At 39.1% G+C, this 18,964-nt stretch overlaps 1 protein-coding gene and 1 pseudogene across 1 annotated transcript in view; one reads left to right on the forward strand and one right to left on the reverse strand.

The window, feature by feature from the left end:
• Window positions 1-18,964, forward strand: part of Zswim5 (zinc finger SWIM-type containing 5) — a 104,853-nt gene that overhangs the window by 52,165 nt on the left and 33,724 nt on the right. Inside the window, exons 2-4 of the mRNA XM_055618534.1 lie at window positions 10,820-11,176; window positions 15,429-15,577; window positions 18,449-18,599. Of these exons, the coding sequence (XP_055474509.1) occupies window positions 11,047-11,176; window positions 15,429-15,577; window positions 18,449-18,599 (430 nt within the window). The 5' untranslated portion in view covers window positions 10,820-11,046. The remainder of the gene's footprint in view (window positions 1-10,819; window positions 11,177-15,428; window positions 15,578-18,448; window positions 18,600-18,964) is intronic.
• LOC129685092 (transcription initiation factor IIB-like) lies at window positions 5,853-6,403 on the reverse strand (annotated as a pseudogene).

Genomic DNA, 18,964 nt, shown 5'->3' on the forward strand with positions numbered 1-18,964 from the left:
TTGGCCTCAGTTCCTAGCACCCACATGATGGCTCACAACCATCCCTAACTCCAGCTCTAAGGGATCCCATATACTCTTCTGAACTCCATAGCACCAGGTACACATGGTACACGTATATACATGAGGCAAAACATTCATACACATACAATAAATACGTATTAAAAATAAAATAAATCCAAATACTGTGTTTAAAACTCAAAAATAGACATTTGATTATTTCATATTGTGGCTAGTAAAAAATAGTTGTGTATATTGTATTGTTTTCCTTTTGAAAAGCAATTTATTGTGTTTAATGCCCTCCAACCTATTGATGCATTGATGCTCCTTGATGGAGCAGAATAGTTTATGAAATAAGATTACAATTTTATGTTACCTTTCTTTTTGTTTGAATTAAGAACCTAGGTAGGGGCCTGGGCATGTTTGTAGTTCAGTTGGTTAAGTGCTTACCTAGCATATACAAACCCCAACACTGAATGAACAGGGCATGGTGACACACACATGTAATCCCAGCACTTGGGAGGTAGAGAGAGGAGGATCAGAAGTTTAGGATCATCCTCAGCTACCTAGGGAGTTTGAGGCCAGCCTGGTGTGTATGTATGTGTGTGTGCATGCGTGCGTGTGTCTGTGTGTCTGTCTTACATACTCGTACAAGTTCAAAATCTTCCTCAATTACATAGGGAGTTTGAGGCCAGGCTGGTATGGGATCTGTGTGTGTGTGTGTGTGTGTGTGTGTGTGTGTGTGTATCTCATACATGTACACAAACATGCATCCACACGGAACCCATGTGGTAGTATTGGACTGTAACACCTATTTTGGCAAAGTATATACCTTGTATATGTGCACACTGGGCTGTTTTTGTTTTGGTTTGGTTTTTTATTTGTTTGTTTTGTTTTGTTTTTTGAGACAGGGTTTCTCTATGTTATGGCTCCGGCTGTCCTGGAACTCACTTTGTAGAGCAGGCTGCCCTTGAACTCACAGAAATCTGACTGGCCTTTTTTTTTTTTTAATTTCAGCACCCTGGAGGCAGAGGCAGGAGGATTTCAGAGTTCAAGGCCAGCCTGGTCTACAAAGTGAGTTCCAAGACAGCCAGGGCTATACAGAGAAACCCTGTCTCTAAAAAGAAAAAAGAAAAAAAAAAAAAAAAAGAGTCCTTTTCTTACATAATCTGTTCTAATTATAGTGTCCCTTCCCTCTGCTCTTTCCAGTTTCCTCCACCTTCCACCATATCTGGATCCAATCCCTTTCTGTCTCTTATTAGAAAAGAATAGGTTTTTGTCATTATACAGATAATAAAATATAGCAAAATAAAATATAATAAGATAAAACAAAAGCTGTTGGACAAGACAAACAGAAGGAAAAAAGCCCAAGAGAAGTCACAATAATAAAAAAAAAAAAAAACAAAACCACTCATTCACAGACTCAGGAATCCCATAAGAGCACTAATCTGGAAGCCATAATATATATGCAGAAGGCCTGGCACAACCAGTGCACACCGTGTTTACAGAGCTGTTTAAGGTGTGTGATAGTTTCTTTCAGATCTGCGAACCAAAGAGATTTCTGATCTATAGTTCCAAGTTGATTGGTTATCTACCAATATAATTTGCTCTTGCACCATAAAGCTGTTATTAAGAAAATAAAATTACTATTTGAGGTCTTTGTGTTGCTTATTTTCGTTCTGAGACAAGATCTCATTAGTCCCAGGCTGTCTTCAAATGTACTGTGTAGTTTATGGCGACAATGACTTTGAACTCATGGTCCTCCCGTCTCCATGTCCCAAGTGCTGGGATTGCAGGTGTGTGTCATGAAGCCTGGTGAAGTTACTGCGTTAAGGTAATTGTGTTTTCTGTGTGTTAGATATTTAAATGAATTTCCAGATAAATTTGATATTTTTCTTTTTAACATAAAATATTTCTAAAATAATAAAAATTTTAAAACTCTGAAACTTTAAAACCATACAATTAATTCCCTTATAGAATTTCAAGTTAAAACAAAACAAAACAAAAAAAAAACCGAAATGAAATAAAACTGGAGAACTGGGTGGTAAAAGGCTATCTTTAAGGTGAGTGCCTGCGCTTGGGAGGTTTTGGTCTTTAGCCCTGGTTGCTAATACAGAGAGCAGAGACTGCTGCCATCTGAGGCTGATGTTGAGAGAGGGCCATAGTTCTTTAGAGGTTAATATAAGGAAACCCCTTGATTTGCCAGAGGAGTCTGGGAAGGGAGCAGATGGCAGCAAGAAGGGCCCTTCAGCTTACTCAGCTGCTCCGAGAAGCTTAGGGTGACCTCTCTAAAACAAACAAACCAAGTAGCTTTCAGAGTAATAGGGCCTCATTATTTGTGTTCCTGAATAACAATACTGCTCCTCACTTTATCTTCCACACCCTGATCCAGTGTGTGGGCGCCATCTGCTTCTTGGGAATTTATATGGGCCCTGGCCCTGGCTAGTTGGGATTGTTAATTGAGAGGTATTTCGGTAAATGTGTTCTTTACAAAGCACTTTCACATGAATCTGATTAAGTGTATGTCCATTTGCATAATTAAGAAACTGAGGCAAAGAGAAATTGAGGGCTATTGGAATTGTAACTCAGGCACTGACTCCTGATCTGTGTGTATTTTATTGTTAGTCTCTTGAGCTGTCCCAGTGCTCCTGTTTGGGCATTAGCTACTAAGCTTGGGAGTTAAATTTCCTAAGAAGGAAATTAGTTATTTTATAAATGTTATTCTTAGGGTTTTAAGAGTTCTCATGGCTACTGTTTTTCTAGGTCACAGATTAAAAAAGAAAGTAACTTGCTTTATTTTCTTCTGTATACAACTGTGCCCTTAGAGGAAGAAGAATTAGATGAGAAAGTCTAATTTATTCTACATGTTCATCAAAACCAAATTTATTTAAACGGAGCCATTCTAATTCAAAGGAATTACTTAGTTTTTAGAGCTGTGTGTGTGTATGTGCACGCGCACATACGTGTTTTTCTGTGTATACATATACATGCTATATTTAAAACTGACTATAAGAAAACATTTTTTTAAAGATTTATTTATTTATTATGTATACAGTGTTCTGCCTGCATGTGTGCCTATAGGTCAGAAGAGGGCACCAGATCTCATTACAGATGGTTGTGGGCCACCATATGGTTGCTAGGAATTGAACTCAAGACCTCTGAAAGAACAACCAGCGCTCTTAACCTCTGAGCCATCTCTCCAGCCTGAAAACATATTCTTAAACAGGGTGTGGTGGCACACGCCTGTAATCCCAGCACTGGGATGGCAGAGGCAGGCAGATCTCTGTGAGTTTGAGGCCAGCCTGGTCTACACAGTGAGTTCCAGGACACTGGGGGAAGGTGAGAAGGAAGAAAAGAAAAGATGAAGACGTGTTCTTGGGCAGCAAGACTGCTCAGCAGGTAGAGGTGCCTGCCAAGTCTGAAGACCCAAGTTCCTTTCCCTGGAGCCCATATGGTAGAAGACATCTAAGTACATCCTGTGGCATGTGTGCACCACACCCACAAACATACACACATACACACATGCAGTGAATTAATACAAATAAACAAATACAGTGTAAAAAGCTTAAAAAGAAAAAAATTAATCCTATTAGTGAATCACAGCACTCCCTTTTCTTGCCGATGGCTGAAATGACACTGTGTTTTCATGCATTAGCACCTGCCTAGAGGCCGTGGGGAATCAAAAGAGCAGTGAGCAAAGTGGTTTTAATTGCCCAGGCTTTGCTGGAGCTTTTCTTATACTTAGAAACACAAAGGTCTTTGAATGGTGTCAGAGGGCGGTGCTGAGAAGTGTTTCTTTAGAACTCTGCACAGATGACTCACACGAGGTGGTGAGACTCTGTCTTGTAGTTCATGAGCCCATCTTTATTCCTCCTGAGAGAGTGTTGCAGAGCACTTGATAGTTAACAGTTGCATAGAACAGTTGCCCAGGAAACCAGGCAGATGTCAGAGTTTACTGACTTGTCATTAATGCAGGACCGTCTTTGTAGAATTATGCATGCAATCACTTTTATAAAGTTCTGGATGCATGCTTTAGATCCAGCAGTGTCATATTCACTCTGTTGTGGTTAACAGTACGGGTTGTGGAGCCTGTGCTCAAGCTCACATGTGACGTTGAACCAGTTCCATTATTTCTGAGCTTCAGTTTCCTCCCCGAAAGCAAAAAGAGCAGCCATTTCATTGTTCTGAGGACCTAACTAGTTAACATGCGGAAAACACTTAGACTGTGGCATGTAGTAAGTACTAAATGTTGGCTGCTAGAATAGCTTGTGCTTTTAACTTAATTTTTTAAATTCTGAGACAGGGTTTCTCTGTGAGGCCCTGGCTGTCCTTGAGCTTGCTCTGTCGACCAGGATGGCCCCAAACTCAGAGATTTGCTTTCCTCTACCTCCGTATTGCTGGGATTAAAGACATGTACCACCACTACCCAGCATGTGTTTTTATTTAAAAAAAAAAAAAAAAAAAAAGTATTGACCCTGTCTTGAAAAAAAGCTATTATTATTATTATTATTATTATTATTATTATTATTATTATTATTGAGAGAGAGAAAATGTGAAAATACACACGTCATACTACCGTATGAAGGTCAGAAGACAGTCCTCAGGAGTTAGTTGGTTCTCTCCGTCCACTGTGGGATCTGAGAATTGAATGAAGGTCATCAAACTTGTGCAACAGGGCTTTTACTTGCTGAGACATCTTCATGTTCTGTATTTTTGAAAACAGTCAGATGTGGTGGTACACGCCTGAAGTCTCGGCATTCAAGAGACTGAGACAGGAGGATCGGTTCAGACCAATTCAAAACCAGTCTGAAGAAAGACCCTGTCTCAAAAAAAAATTAATTAACTAATTATTTAAAGTTTATAAAAATTAGCAGAAGCTAACAGCAGTCCATTTAAGGTATGAATATAAATTATTGAAAAGAATCTTGTTATATCAATATTATTAACGTCTATATAATTTTTTGTTTTAAAAATGTTTTTCTGAGAATCATATAATTCAGATACCTCCTAAAATACAGTCTCTAAATCACTACAGCAAAAATAATTTAATAGGAATTTTAAATCACTAAATGTTTCATCAATATATATATATATATATATACACAAAATACTAAGTAATAATTCTTAGCCTTGGAATGTACTCCATCTCTTTTTTTTTTCCTCTGCAGAAAGTCCAACCAGCACTGTGTATAAGCTGTGTACAATAGGCAAAGCTTTTATGTAGCTGCCTCAGTTTATAGCTATGGCAGTTTGTCCAGTGGGGTGTCAAATTTGAAGCAGCGTAAGGTAGATAGATTGGTCTGTATGGCTGTGATTGTAACATCAGCAACACGAGCAATATCTCCACTTTCTTTTGGGGGACTGTCTTCTTGACTGCTGGCTATGAAGTCATGTAAATATCTGCTGAGGCTACAGAAATAGTGCTTCTCCTAGAACCAAGTCCAGTTCCACAGCCTTGCAGGCTCTGTGTATAGTTGCCAGCTGCCCTTGCATAGAAGGACAAAGATTGAACAGAACCTGGAAGTGGAGTCCTCTGTTTTAGTAAGATTTGCTCTGGTTTCTTCCTCCCTCCTTTTCTTCCTTCCTTCCTTCCTTCCTTCCTTCCTTCCTTCCTTCCTTCCTTCCTTCCTTCCGTCCTACCTTCCTTTCTTTTTTAAGATTTATTTATTTATTTTATGTATACAGAGAAAGTGCTTTATCTACATGTATGCCTGTATGTCAGAAGTGTGCATCAGATCACATTCTAGATGGTTGTGAGCCACCATGTGGTTGCTGGGAATTAAACTCAGGACCTCTGGAAAAGCAAGCAGTGCTTTTACCCACTAAGCCACCTCTCCAGGCCTCCACTCTGGTTTCTAAAGCTTTCTTAATTTAAAACACTGACCAATTTCTCTCATATGAAGTTGTTATGGAACATATTTTTTCATGTTAAACTCCTTATCTACAGGCAGTATACAGACAGCAGAAAATACAGTAGCATTAGCCCTTCCCCTTACATTTGAATAAAGTATTTGTTTCCTCCACTGTATTTCAAATCAGGTTGTTTCTGTCAGTCATGTGGTGATTTCCTTGAATGTGTTGTCATTTCTTGTTTAGAGCTCCTCATTGTTCTCTGATGCTGAGAATTGCCAAATTCATCAAAACTTGCAGCTCCAGTACTCTTTCCAGTTATGACAGACAAACGTCTACCACTCAAAAGAGTCTGATAATCTCCAGCTGGAGATGAATCTTTTTTTGATTTGTCATTGCTGAAAATTCTCCATTGACATCCTTTATTGATAACCTAGGTACCTACAACCAGGCCACATTCAGGACAGAACATATCATTGGCTCTGAAGAATTGCATCTTGTTACTTAAGGCACATGACTCTGGGGAGAGCATGCAAACGGGCTGGTAAGATGTCATCTCTTGAGCCACATTGCAGCTCCAACAACAGCTGCACTGAAGCAGGAAGAGACTGTCAGTTAACTTGATGTATAAATTCTTGTTACTTTGTTCACTACCCCAGTAAAATTGTTTAATTTGCTGATATATTTTAATCACAAAATTGGGAATTTTATAAACATACTTAATCCTCTGTGAATTATAGATATGAATATGTAAGGATTCAATTTAGTGTTCACTTATTTACTCATCTGCAAACAGATACTTATTAAGCAAGCCATTACGGTATGCTATCCGAAAATATAAAGATGAAAACAAACCCTTGTTTATAAGGAGTTCACAAACACGAAGCTGTTAATTACACTGGTAGTCATTGTTCAAATAAAGATAAAACTGATGAAAATGAGAGCCCTGAAGAAGCATTTAGCTAGGTGTCCAGAGACATAAGGGAAGACTTCTTGGAGTAAGTACCATGTGAGTTGAGAATTTAAAATGAGGAGGGGCTGAGAAGGTCGTGCTGGTATAGGGAATCTCACATATAACAAACATAAAGGCAAAGAAAATGGAGAAAACCTACCACAGTAAAGAACCACACAGTAAGATGGATGTGTTTGTGTGCCGAGTAGAGGGAGCAAATCTAAAGAGACTGAAAGGGACCCCAGCACATGTGCATTGTCCTGTGATCAGTGAAGACAGCAAAGGTTCAAAGCTGTTGCATTCAGCAAACATTTGTATAAATGTTTATTCTATGCTAGTCTTTGTATTAGGTACCAGAAATACAGGGTAATGTAGAAATAACATGATTGTTCAGTAAAAGGGGGACTAGGCTGGTAAGGTTACTCAGCAGGTAGAGGTACATGTCATGAAAGCTGTGGACATGAGTTCAGTGCCCAAAGCCCCTATAAAGGACCACAAAGGACTAGTGCATCTTCCCCATCTCTCTCTCTCCCTTTCTTCCTCTCCGTCCCTCTTTTTCTCCCTCTCTCGCTTTCTCACCCCCGCCACAAAATTAAAAACAAAATACCCAGCTCATGCTCATGTTCATGCTCAAAAAGTGTTACCATTTAAAATTTATTTATTGATCAATAAAAGAACCAATTAAGGTATGTAGCTCAGTGGTAGAGTGCATAAAGCTCTGGATTCGATCCCTAGTACTGGCAGAATAGAGGGGGTTACTGAGCAATTGACTGTATTTGGAAAATATCTGATTTTAAAGAATCAGTATAAATCTGTTATTTTTAATTTTTAAAGCCCAGTATATTTTAGAAATTATGGCCATTCAAGTTTTTGTTCTCATGGCTGTAATCATGCAAATTACATGACTGTTCTGGGCAATCAATGAAATTATTATTTCTTAGGTCTTTATTATTTGATTCTGGACAAAATCTTTCTTGTAAACTAGAATATAAACTCCACAGGCATAAATGCTATAGCTTTTTCGTTTAATGATTCAACAACTTGAGGTACCAGATGGTTTAATGTGAAGTGATATTTGAGCTAAGCAGTGTAGACTATAGGATTTCCTTAGTGGAAAAGAGAATTTTTACCACATATATACAATATTACCTAATATATTTCCTATGTGGAAAAGAGAAATTTTACCATATATATAATATTGTGTATTATGTTATATATTTATATATCGAAATAGAAAATTTATCTTTAGTACTTTCTATTTAATTCAAGATTGAGTTCAGTCTGTTTCTGGATTGTCCATCTTTTTTAATGATGAGGACAATGTTGAAGGGAAATTTCAGGCCATTTCTATTGCTTCTTGTTCTGCCATTCTGACATTCAGGAGAACTAAACTTGTAAGTTACAAGCTATGTATGGCTTCTGGTTTGGTTTGGATTTTTGGAAGTTGAAATTTGTTTTTGTTTTTTGTTTGTTTGTTTGTTTGGGGTTTTTTTTTTTTGAGACAGGTTTTCTCTGTGTAACAACCCTGGCTGTTCCTGGAACTAGCTTTGTAGACTAGGCTGGCCTTAAGCTCAGAGATCTGCCTGCCTCTGCCTCCAGGCTGCCAGGATTAAAGGAATGCACTACCACGCCCAGCTCCTACATGTTTGTTTATTTTTTTATGTTTGTTTATTTTTTAAGATTTATTTCTTTATTTATTTTGCATATATGAGTGCTCTATCTGCATGCATACCTGGTTTTGGAAGAAGGCATCAGATCTCAGTATAGATGGTTGTAAACCTCCATGTGGTTGCTGGGAATTGAACTCAGGACCTCTGGAAGAACAATCAGTGCTCTTAACCTCTGAGCCCTGTCTCCAGCCCCTCATGCATAGTTTTTTTACAAAAAATGTTTGGTACCTATTTGAGCACAGCAAGGACTCTAGCAAGGACTTCTTCCAAACACTTGGTTGTTCATGCCCTGTGAGGACATTTTAATGGTTTTTAGTTTTTGTTTTAGAGACAAAGGCTTGCTTTGTCTATATAGCCCAAGCTAGCCCCAAACTCATGATCTTCCTACTCTTACTCCGGAGTACTCCAGTCACAGACATGTGTCACCACTGTGGGTTTGACACATTTGTTGATTCTTGCCCAAGTGATGCTTGGTACATGTTGAAGATAAAGAAAATGTAACAAGATTTCAAGGTGGTATCCTGTCAAGAGTTCATAGCGTGCATGTATCTATATATAAAAAAAAAAAACTAGTGGTTTCCTAGAAGTTGAGATAACAGGGCCATCATGAGGTAATGGAGGAGAGACTGTGGTGTGATTTTATTCTTATAGTTTTAAACAAGGTAGAGCTGGGTAGAGAGGGAGTCTAAATCATAGCTTGGAATAGAAATTGAAATAAAACATTTTTTTTCATGTCAAAGCTTGTTTTGTGATTTGAGGCAAAATATACTACTTATAAACTAAACAAGAACTCCTTATAAACTAAACAAGAACTCCTTGAAAGCATTTGCCTCTTTTTTTCAGGGTTTATCAATATTAAAGTACTTGGTTTTTGTTTGTTTTTTTTTTTTTAATTGGTTGTGGGTTTTTGTTTTGTTTGACAGAGTCTCTATGTGAAGCCTGACTATCCTGGAACTTTCTATGTAGACTGGGCTGGCCTTGAACTCACAGAGATCCACCTGCCTCTGTTTCCCCCTACTCCAAAATTGTTTAAACTTGTACATGATATGATAGAGGTACAGTGGAGCAGCGGTCTGTTTATGTGTTCTCTTAACAGCATCGCTACAGGTCCACCATTCCTGCTTACTTTGCACCAAAAAGATAAGCCTGTTATAGGGAAGAAATAGAGATATTGGCCCTTATGGCCTGCTGGAACCACTAGTGAAGTAAATATTACATGTTCTTTTTAACGGCTTCTCCTCAATCTACCCACCATCCTTCAACTTCTGCAATTGGTTAAAAGGGGCTATCATAAAAGCTTATAATTCTGGGCTGTTTGAGTACTCAGTAAATAGGATGGCTTTATGATATACATGGGGTTGTTTTGGTTTGATTTTTACAGGTGCCTGCTATTGAGGAAAAGGTGAGTGAAGAATTCATCACAGATACATAGAAAAATATTATAAAGTAGTTGGGTTTTCCTGTGAGTTTTGGGCAACACTTGGTGTTGGTTCTGTTACTTCTTTTGTTAAGAGAACACTGTACTCCAGCTGAAGAGATAGCTCAGCTGATGAAGTGGCTGCTGCACAAGCAGGAGACTGGGGGCACTGGCACACTCGGAGAGGTGGAGGCCGGAGAATCAGGTTCCAAGGTCATCCTTGACTACATAATGAGTGGGAGATATCCTAGGCTACACAACACCTTATTTCAAAAAAAAAAAAAACAAAAACAAAAAAAAAACCTAAATAAAGCATTGTTTCTGTATTTCATTGGTTTTGTTGTTGTGTGCTTTGTGAATAGAAATGTGATACTGTATAGGATCCTTTCACCAAGTTCTCTGTATCTTAGGTTTCTTGCTTTTTGGTTGTTCCAAATGGTCACCATTTTGGAATTGTGGGGGTTTTTTTTTAGGATGAAATGTCCTTAATCATACTTATTCTTTCTTCTCTTCTTCCTTATAGAATTTTTTTTCATCTCATTTATAGTACTCAAACCACTCTAGATTGTACAAGTGTTGTTTGTGGACTTGTCTTTATCACGAATTTAAGTTCAAAATCTACTATTCTTAACTTTTAAGGGTTTCTTTTTTTAGCCATTTGAGACTGCAATGAAAACTAAGAAATCTCCCTCCAGAAAAATATGTACAAAAGTATATTAGAAGTTTTTTTCATTAGTCCAAAAGATTCAATCCAAGATAAAGGATTCTTGTTTTTCTGGATGGTGTGTTCCTTCAGGAAAGTACTTAAGTTTCCCTCACTGAGCTTGGTATGGTCCAGGCAGATCTCACTACCTGTGTAGGAGATGCTCACTGAATTGTAAATGATTAACCCCCTTAAGACTCTAAACAAGATGTTTCTCTTTGCTTCTCTAGGCTTTCATCTGAGTGGCACAGTAACTGAACCAGCCACTGCTTCTGAACCAGCAGTGACTTACAAAGTTGCAATCAGTTTTGATCGATGCAAAATCACATCTGTGACCTGTGGCTGTGGGAATAAGGACATATTCTACTGTGCTCACGTGGTAGCACTCTCACTCTACAGGATCCGGAAGCCGGACCAAGTCAAGCTCCGTCTTCCTATCTCAGAAACCCTCTTCCAGATGAATAGGGACCAGCTGCAGAAGTTTATTCAGTATTTAATCACAGCACATCACACTGAGGTTCTTCCCACTGCACAGAAGCTGGCAGATGAGATCCTGTCCTCCAACTCAGAGATCAACCAAGTGAATGGTAATTGTATAACACTTTCTTGATTTAAAAAAGTTAACTTTGCCAGGCACAATGGTACCCAGCACTTGGGGAGGCAGAGGCAGGCGGATTGCTGTGAGTTTAAGGCCAGTTTGATCTACAAATCGAGTCTAGGACAGGCTACCCAGAAAAAACCCTGTCTCAAAAATGTTAACTTTTTATACAGAAAAACCCTGTCTCAAAAAACAAAAATGTTAACTTTTTCACAACCACTATTAAAAGCAACCCTTTCCTCACTCGTTGTGTTGTTTTATTGTATTTTAAGAGGTTGGTTGGAATTTTTCTGTTGTAATAATCTAACCTTAATCAATAATACCGTCCAAACAACTGTGATTAACTCTTAGTTTCCTTTCTTTTTTTTTCTTTCTTTTTTTTCCCCCTTTCAGTTTTCTTTTTAAAAAGACAGGGTTTCTCTGTATACCTTTGGCTGTCCTGATACTTGCTCAGGCTGGCCTTGAGCTCATAGAGATACACCTGCCTCTGCCTGCTGAATGCTGATATTAAAGGCATACACCACTGCCTGGCAACTCTTAGTTTCTGAAATCAATTCATTTCTACTCTGTAGATGTTTTGACGTGAAGTGTTGATAGCATTTTACTTCTTGACTTTGTTGGCAGTTACAGTTTTAATCACCATGTAATAATCTATACAATACAATATCTATGTAATATCTATATTGTGCAGTTTTCATAATTTATGTTGTAATAGATATTTAACATCTAAGGGTATAGGTCAGTGATAGAGCTTTGGCCTGACATGTTCAAGGACCTGAGTTAGGTCCCTAGCTAAATTAAAAAGAAAATTTAGTTCATTTCTATTTTTTTCTTTTCTTTCTTTCTTTCTTTTTTTTTTTGAGACTGTTTCTCTGTGTAGCCCTGGCTGGCCTGGAACTCACTCTGTAGACCAGGCTGGCCTTGAACTCAAGAGATCCTCCTGCCTCTGTGCACCACCATGGCCCAGGCATTAATCATGGTATTTTATGTTTTGTTTTGTTTTTTTTAATGTTTTGGTGTAATTTCTGTAGAAAGTATATACTACTTTTATAATTCAAAAAGATATTTAAGAACAAAAGGACCGGTACAGTGGCCACACCTATAATCCCAGTACTTGAAAAGTTGAAGCAAAATAATCAAGAACTTAAGGTCATTCTCACTTCACAGCAAGTTCAAAGCTTTAACTGTATGAGCTCTTAATTGAGGAGCAAAGACTGGTGGGCTGGTTCCTCAGACCTCCATGCTCCCTTAGGGCATGTGTGATTATATAGTCTCATGAGAAAAAGCCAGTTCCTGAAAGAGTAGACTTATCCGAATAGTAATGTAGATAATCAGAGGATTTTAAATCAGAGATGGCGTGATATTTCATATTTAACTAATTGTGCACTTCATCCGTGGCTTGATTAATAATTATTTATGGGAGATATCCCTTCCATTTTATCCTCTGATCACCCCAAGGACTATCACACTAAAGTGTCATGTACTTTGATGTGTTACCAATACTAGGAGGTCGATCACCTCATTCTCATTCTTTCTATGAGAAGGCTCAAATATCCAAACCAACAAACCTATATAAGAACACTTTAATTTACTGTAATTTAAATCAGTAGGTATGGACTGAGAGTCAGTGGACAGGTAACAAAGCCAGTTAGTGAACTCCAGTGTGTAAACTTGCTCACCTAATTGAAGTGGTTCTGCTCACTTACTCCTAAATACTCCCCCTCCTCTAGCTGACTCTTGAAGGTAGGCATTTATCTTTTTATCTCATTTTATGTGATCTCTATAGACAATTTCAGCTACACCCTTGATTTTAGATGTCATCTATTTGTCATGATCCACAGATGCATTTTCCAAGTCCAGCTCCTGTGAGCTTTATATATCCACACAGAGATATTCCAAGATCTTACCTTTTTAAATTTTGGATGGTGCCAGGGACTGGACTGATGGCCTTTTGTATGTTAGGCAAGTGTTCCACCGTGGGAGCTGTACCATGACTAGAGTTAGCTTTCTCAAACTTGCTTATTCTTATTCTTCTGCTTATTCACCACCGCAATGATTAGCACTATGCTCCAGACACTAATACAAACCTGCATTCATCTCTAACATGTTTTCCTTCTATATGCATTCCACTGAAAAAAAAAATCTGTTCATCTTAAATATTCATAGTTTTCATTTCTGTAGCACCATCACCCTAAATTAAACCATTATTATTTTTCTCCTAGATTGCCCTTTATTCTGTCTTTTGTAGAGCCATCCCAAGTGATTTTTCCCTAACTACAGATACTGTCACATCATCTCTTTTGTTGTTTGCTTTTGAAACAGGGGTCTCATTAAGTAGCTCTGAGTGTCCTGGAACTAACTCTGTAGTTTTATGGTGAAATATGGTATGTTTATTTGTTACAATATCTCATGTAACTCAGGCTGTCCTTAAATTCACGATAATCAAAGATGGATTTGAACTCCTGATCCATCTGCTTCTACCTCCTGAATGCTAGGGATTACATATTATGTACCACCATTGTAAGTATTACAGCTAAGAGGAGAAAGGTATCCTGGGAGTCAGGAGCCAAGGAAGACCACAAAGTCACAGCACACAAGAAACCTCACAACACATTTATAGGGAGGGCAAAATACAGCAGGATGCTGCCTCTGCTTGGATGGACAAGAGCAGCAGAGAACTGAGCCAAAGGCAGGCTTCATATAGGGTTTCCTGGGGGGAGGGAGTGGAGCCTGCCTTCCTTCCTTTCCTTTCCTCCCTCCCTTCCTTCCTTCCTTCCTTTCTTCCTTCCTTCCTGTAGGGCAGGGCCTGGCCACTCTGCCACCTCCAAGGGCTTATGTTACCATACCTAGCTAAAAAAAAAAATACAGTTTTATGTTCCAAAAAATATTTTTAGCTTTTAAAATAATATATGTATGTTAATACAGATTTGAACTTGACAGAGGAGAAAGCAAAGTAATAAATACTGCTTTCCTAGGGGGGGAAAATGTTACGATTTTTTCCTTCTGTGTTGAAGATACAGAGGAGAAACAAACTCAGTTTCCCCTCTCATACCCTCAGAATACAGCTATGGTCAACTACTTGGGAACTTTTTTCTCTGCACACCAACTTTACAGTTACCAGTTTTACAGTAGACACCAACACATCCTCTAATATAATTCATTTTTGATACTAACTACCTGAAGATGGTGTAAGACTGCATGGTGGCGGAACTGTTCCCCACTTCTCCCAGTCTCATGCCCTGCGCTGTTTTAGCTTTTAACTAGCTGGCAGAATGAATCACCATAAATCAAGGTTCCCACACTCAATTAATTTGCTGAGGTAGGCCACAGAATCAGGGAAACATTTTACTTATATTTGCTGGTTCTTTATATTATCGAAGGCACAACTGAAAAATACACAGGACAAAGCATTTGCCATGAGAGGCTGTGCTTCTATACTTTCTCCAGGCACGCTGCTCCTGAGACTGCTCCCCCATGGTCTACTCTGCAAATTCTATGTCCTCGTAGTCCTCCTCCTTAGAGGCTGACACATAGGCAGCTCTCTACCTGGGTAAGCAGAACCAATCCTGAAGCTCTAGCTTGTCTCAGCTGCCATCAGCAACTCATTAGCACACAGAAAAACACCACTTTGAAAATTCCAAGGGCTTTAAAGTTGCATGACATGATCAACAGAAGACCTGGGTTTGATTCCCAGCACTCCCATGGCAGCTAATAATTGTAACTCTAGTTCCACAGGATTTGATGTCCTCTTCCGGCTTCTGCAGGCACTGCATACACATGTGATACACAGACGTACATGTAGTCAGAACACCATACACATAAATAGAAAATCTTTTAAAAATTAGTTGTATGCCATGAAATAGAGTCCAAATGTATATTTAACAACAGCACGTGTGTATTTCTTTTTGTTGTTATTGTTGTTGTTATCAGTCAGGATTTTTCTGTATAGCCCTGGCTGTCCTGTACTTGGTCTGTAGAACAGGCTGGCCTCGAACTCATAAAGATCCACTTGCCTCTGCCTCCCAAGTGCTGACACTAAAGGCATGCACCAGCATCCAGCAGAATATTTGTACTTCATTCTAGGCTTTTGAGTAGTAATAGACCTTAAAAGGCTACAACTATGACTTCTGTTAACGTAAAACTAGCATGCATCTTACATTTCTGAAGTCTCGCACAGTTGCAAAGCACTGACTATCTGCATCTATATGCTCACAGTGTGCCATCATTCCCATTCTTCACAGGTGCCCCTGACCCCACAGCCGGGGCCAGCATTGATGATGAGAACTGTTGGCACTTGGATGAAGAACAGGTCAAAGAACAAGTGAAGCTTTTTCTCTCCCAGGGAGGTTACTATGGCTCTGGAAAGCAGCTCAATTCAATGTTTGCCAAGGTAAGAAATAAAAAGGCTGGCTTTCTTTTTTCCCCTTCCTTCCTTCCTTCCTTCCTTCCTTCCTTCCTTCCTTCCTTCCTTCCTTCCTTCCTTCCCTCCCTCCCTCCTTCCCTCCCTCCCTCCCTCCCTCCTTTCTTCCTTCCTTCCTTCCCTCACTCCCTCCCTCCCTCCTTCCCTCCTTCCTTTCTCCCTTCCTTCCGCCCCCACACCCTGTCTTTCTTTCTTTCAAATGTTAAATAAACTGGGCTCATTACACTTCTGCTTTCCTGTATATCTAGCTGTACTGAGTGCTTAAAACCTAGCAGGAGACAAAGTAAACAGAGCCTCATGAGCAGGTTATTCCATGGAGTCCAACTACCTCTCCTCTGGTAGTCTATTCTTTCTGCTTTACTCTCTAAATGAGCCAGTAGTGCTGGAGAACTTTAGCAAGGAACTGTCTTCTCTTTGCTATGAATCAAAAGCTGTCTGGTGAATCTTCAGAGACTAGAGTTTCAACAGTGTTCCACAAGAGACTATTTTGAAACTGGAGGCACCTGTGCCAGGCAGGCTGGATTGGTTTTTTGTTGTTTGTTTGTTTGTTTGTTTTCTCTCTCTTTCTGTTTACACTTTACTGGGATATACCATATGTACCATTTGGTTTACCCATATAACCAGTACGGTTTTGGCTGGAGATACAGGTCAGAGGTAGAATACTTGCCTAGCATGTGCAAGACCCAAGTGTGCAGTTCAGTGGGTGTGTGGGGTTTAGTGTTTTAGGGCTGGTTTATCCACAGTAGTATAGAGTCATCACCACAGTCAACATTCTCATCACCTTGGAAAAGAACTTTATGTTATCACCTGTCGGTCATAAGTGAGCTGCTTCAGAAACAAACTGTAGCCTGTATTTGCTACTTTGTGGGTTCTTCTTTCTTTCTCCCTTTCTACCCATTTTCTTCCACCCTTTCAACCCCCAAAACCCTAGATAAGGGAGAAAAAAAAGAGTAGAGAGGAAAGGAAAGAGATCCATGAATAAAGTCAGAAAGGGGGTGATGTTTTTATTAGACTATTCCCTGCTGATTAGGGCCTTTAAATTCCTTGGGGCAAGTTTGATGTTCGTGATCAGGATATCTAATTTATTTTTCTTGTTTTTGTGCACAACTAACAACAGCAACCAACAACAACCCAACAATGACTGAACAACAACAACCCACCATGCCTCTCAGGGCCCTAGCATTTATATACCCTCTGAAAAGTCCCCCGAATACCAATCATCATACAATTGCAGAAACTATCTGCAACTGGCAAAATCACGCCTCTGCTAGAACACGAGGCAAATTATAGTCAGCTGCTGTGAAGCAGCCCCATATCTCCACGACTGGGATTAAAACAAAAACATATTCTTATAATATGTCTGTGTTTTTTAAAGAAACACAGCATCAATTTTATTTAAAAAAACAACAACAATAAATTCAGAGGTGATGTCAATTTTGTTGGTCTTGATTTAACAGCTAGTACTGATTTCACATTATAGTCGCAGGGTTTCTTTAAAACATATTTTACAGGGAGGATTTTTATGACATGAGTGTAGCACCCAGAGCATAACTATATGGAATCAGTTCTCTGTTTCCTCCTTTTCCTGAGTTCCAGGGATTGAACTCAGTCACCAAGCTTGAGCAGAGTATCTTTATCTGACTGGCCCCACAGTTTCTTTCACTTCAACCTTAATTACTAATATTAATTCTAAGATCACACATTATATATCATCCCCGTTTTATAGACATATCATCTCTTATCTATCATTTATCTATTTACATATGTATGTGTGTTTATGTACCTATATTGTATGTATGTGTGTATGTGTATGTATGTATATAAGTATAAATGCTTGAGCTGGGAGAAACAGATGCTTTAACTCTTTTTGTTGTTGTTACAAAAAGACTGAGCTACAGTGGTCAGTGAGGCCTCACTGAAGTCAAACATAGAGAACAGACACATGCAAAGAGAGTCACTCAAGGGGGTTAGATAAAATATTAACATAAGGGACTGGGAAGATGATTCAGTTGGTAAACCCCACTTGCAGAAAAATATACATGTGTGAAAGTGTGGGCCCAGTTTGTGACTGACTTCTTTTACTTCTTGGCCTGATACTTTAAAGGTTGATCTTTATGTTTATCCATTATATTTATCCTTTGTCTGTTGGTAGACACTTGTATTACATTGGCTACTCTAAAAAAGAAGAATGTTGCTATTAGCGTTCTTTTTTTTTTTTTTTCAAGGCAGGGTTCTCCTGTGTAACCTTGGCTGGCTTGGACTCACTTTGTAGACCTTGAACACACAGAGATCCACCGCCTCTGCCTCTTGAGCGCTGGAATTAAAGGTGTGTACCACCATTGCCCGACAAGATGAACATTCTTTTTTTTTTTTTTAAGATTTATTTATTATGTATACAATGCTCTGTCTGCATGTGCACGTGCACTCCAGAAGAGGGCACCAGATATGATGGTTGTGAGCCACCATGTAGTTGCTGGGAATTGAACTCAGGACCTCTGGAAGAGCAGCCAGTGCTCTTAAGCTCTGAGCCATCTCTCCAGCCTGCTATTAACATTCTTATACAAGTTCTATGTAGACAATTTTCCGAGATTTCTTGACATCTAGGCCAGTACTGTTGTTATTCTTTTATTCCAGCCATCCTAGTGTGTTTGAAGAGGTATCAGATTGTATATAACAGGCTTTTTTGATATGTGTAGGAATTTCACTTACAGAGTTGAGAGACTTTCTGTCTCTCAAATATGCTACAGAAGTACACCATCTTTTTCACCTGTTCTCCATCCTTCACTTTGTCATTTTCTATGCTATGCAATTACTAATCACTTGTCCCTCCTTATATTTTAGGTTCGAGAGATGCTCCGGATGAGAGATTCTAATGGAGCCAGGATGCTGACACTTATAACTGAGCAATTTATGGCTGATCCACGCCTCACACTCTGGAGGCAGCAAGGAACAAGCATGACAGACAAGTGCAGGCAGCTCTGGGATGAGCTAGGTAAGTCCCTATCCCTCACAAGTCCTGTATCCTATCAGCTTGCTCTCTACATTAGTGAACATTTGCTGTCAGTGTTTGTGTGTGTCCTCCTAATTCTAGCTGGTGAAGCATTTTAGGTTCTACAGAAGCTTCCTAATCTCACTTTGTTGCTTGTACAGCAGTGTGCTTTCCTGTTAAGGATTCTATGTCATGTTACCTACATAGAAGCCATTGCTGAAAGAAAACCTCCTCACTTGGCTTCAGTTGCATGGCTCTCTCTCTCTCTCTCTCTCCTCTCTTTGTTTTCCTCTCTTCTCTTTCTCTCTTTCATAAATAATTATCAATCAACCGGCCGCTGGGCGGAGGGAGTGGAGAGAGCCAGGTCC

The sequence above is a fragment of the Psammomys obesus genome, unplaced genomic scaffold (genome assembly GCF_907164565.1).
Source record: "Psammomys obesus unplaced genomic scaffold, mPsaObe1.curated_primary_1811, whole genome shotgun sequence".
Classification (NCBI taxonomy): Eukaryota; Metazoa; Chordata; class Mammalia; order Rodentia; family Muridae; genus Psammomys; species Psammomys obesus.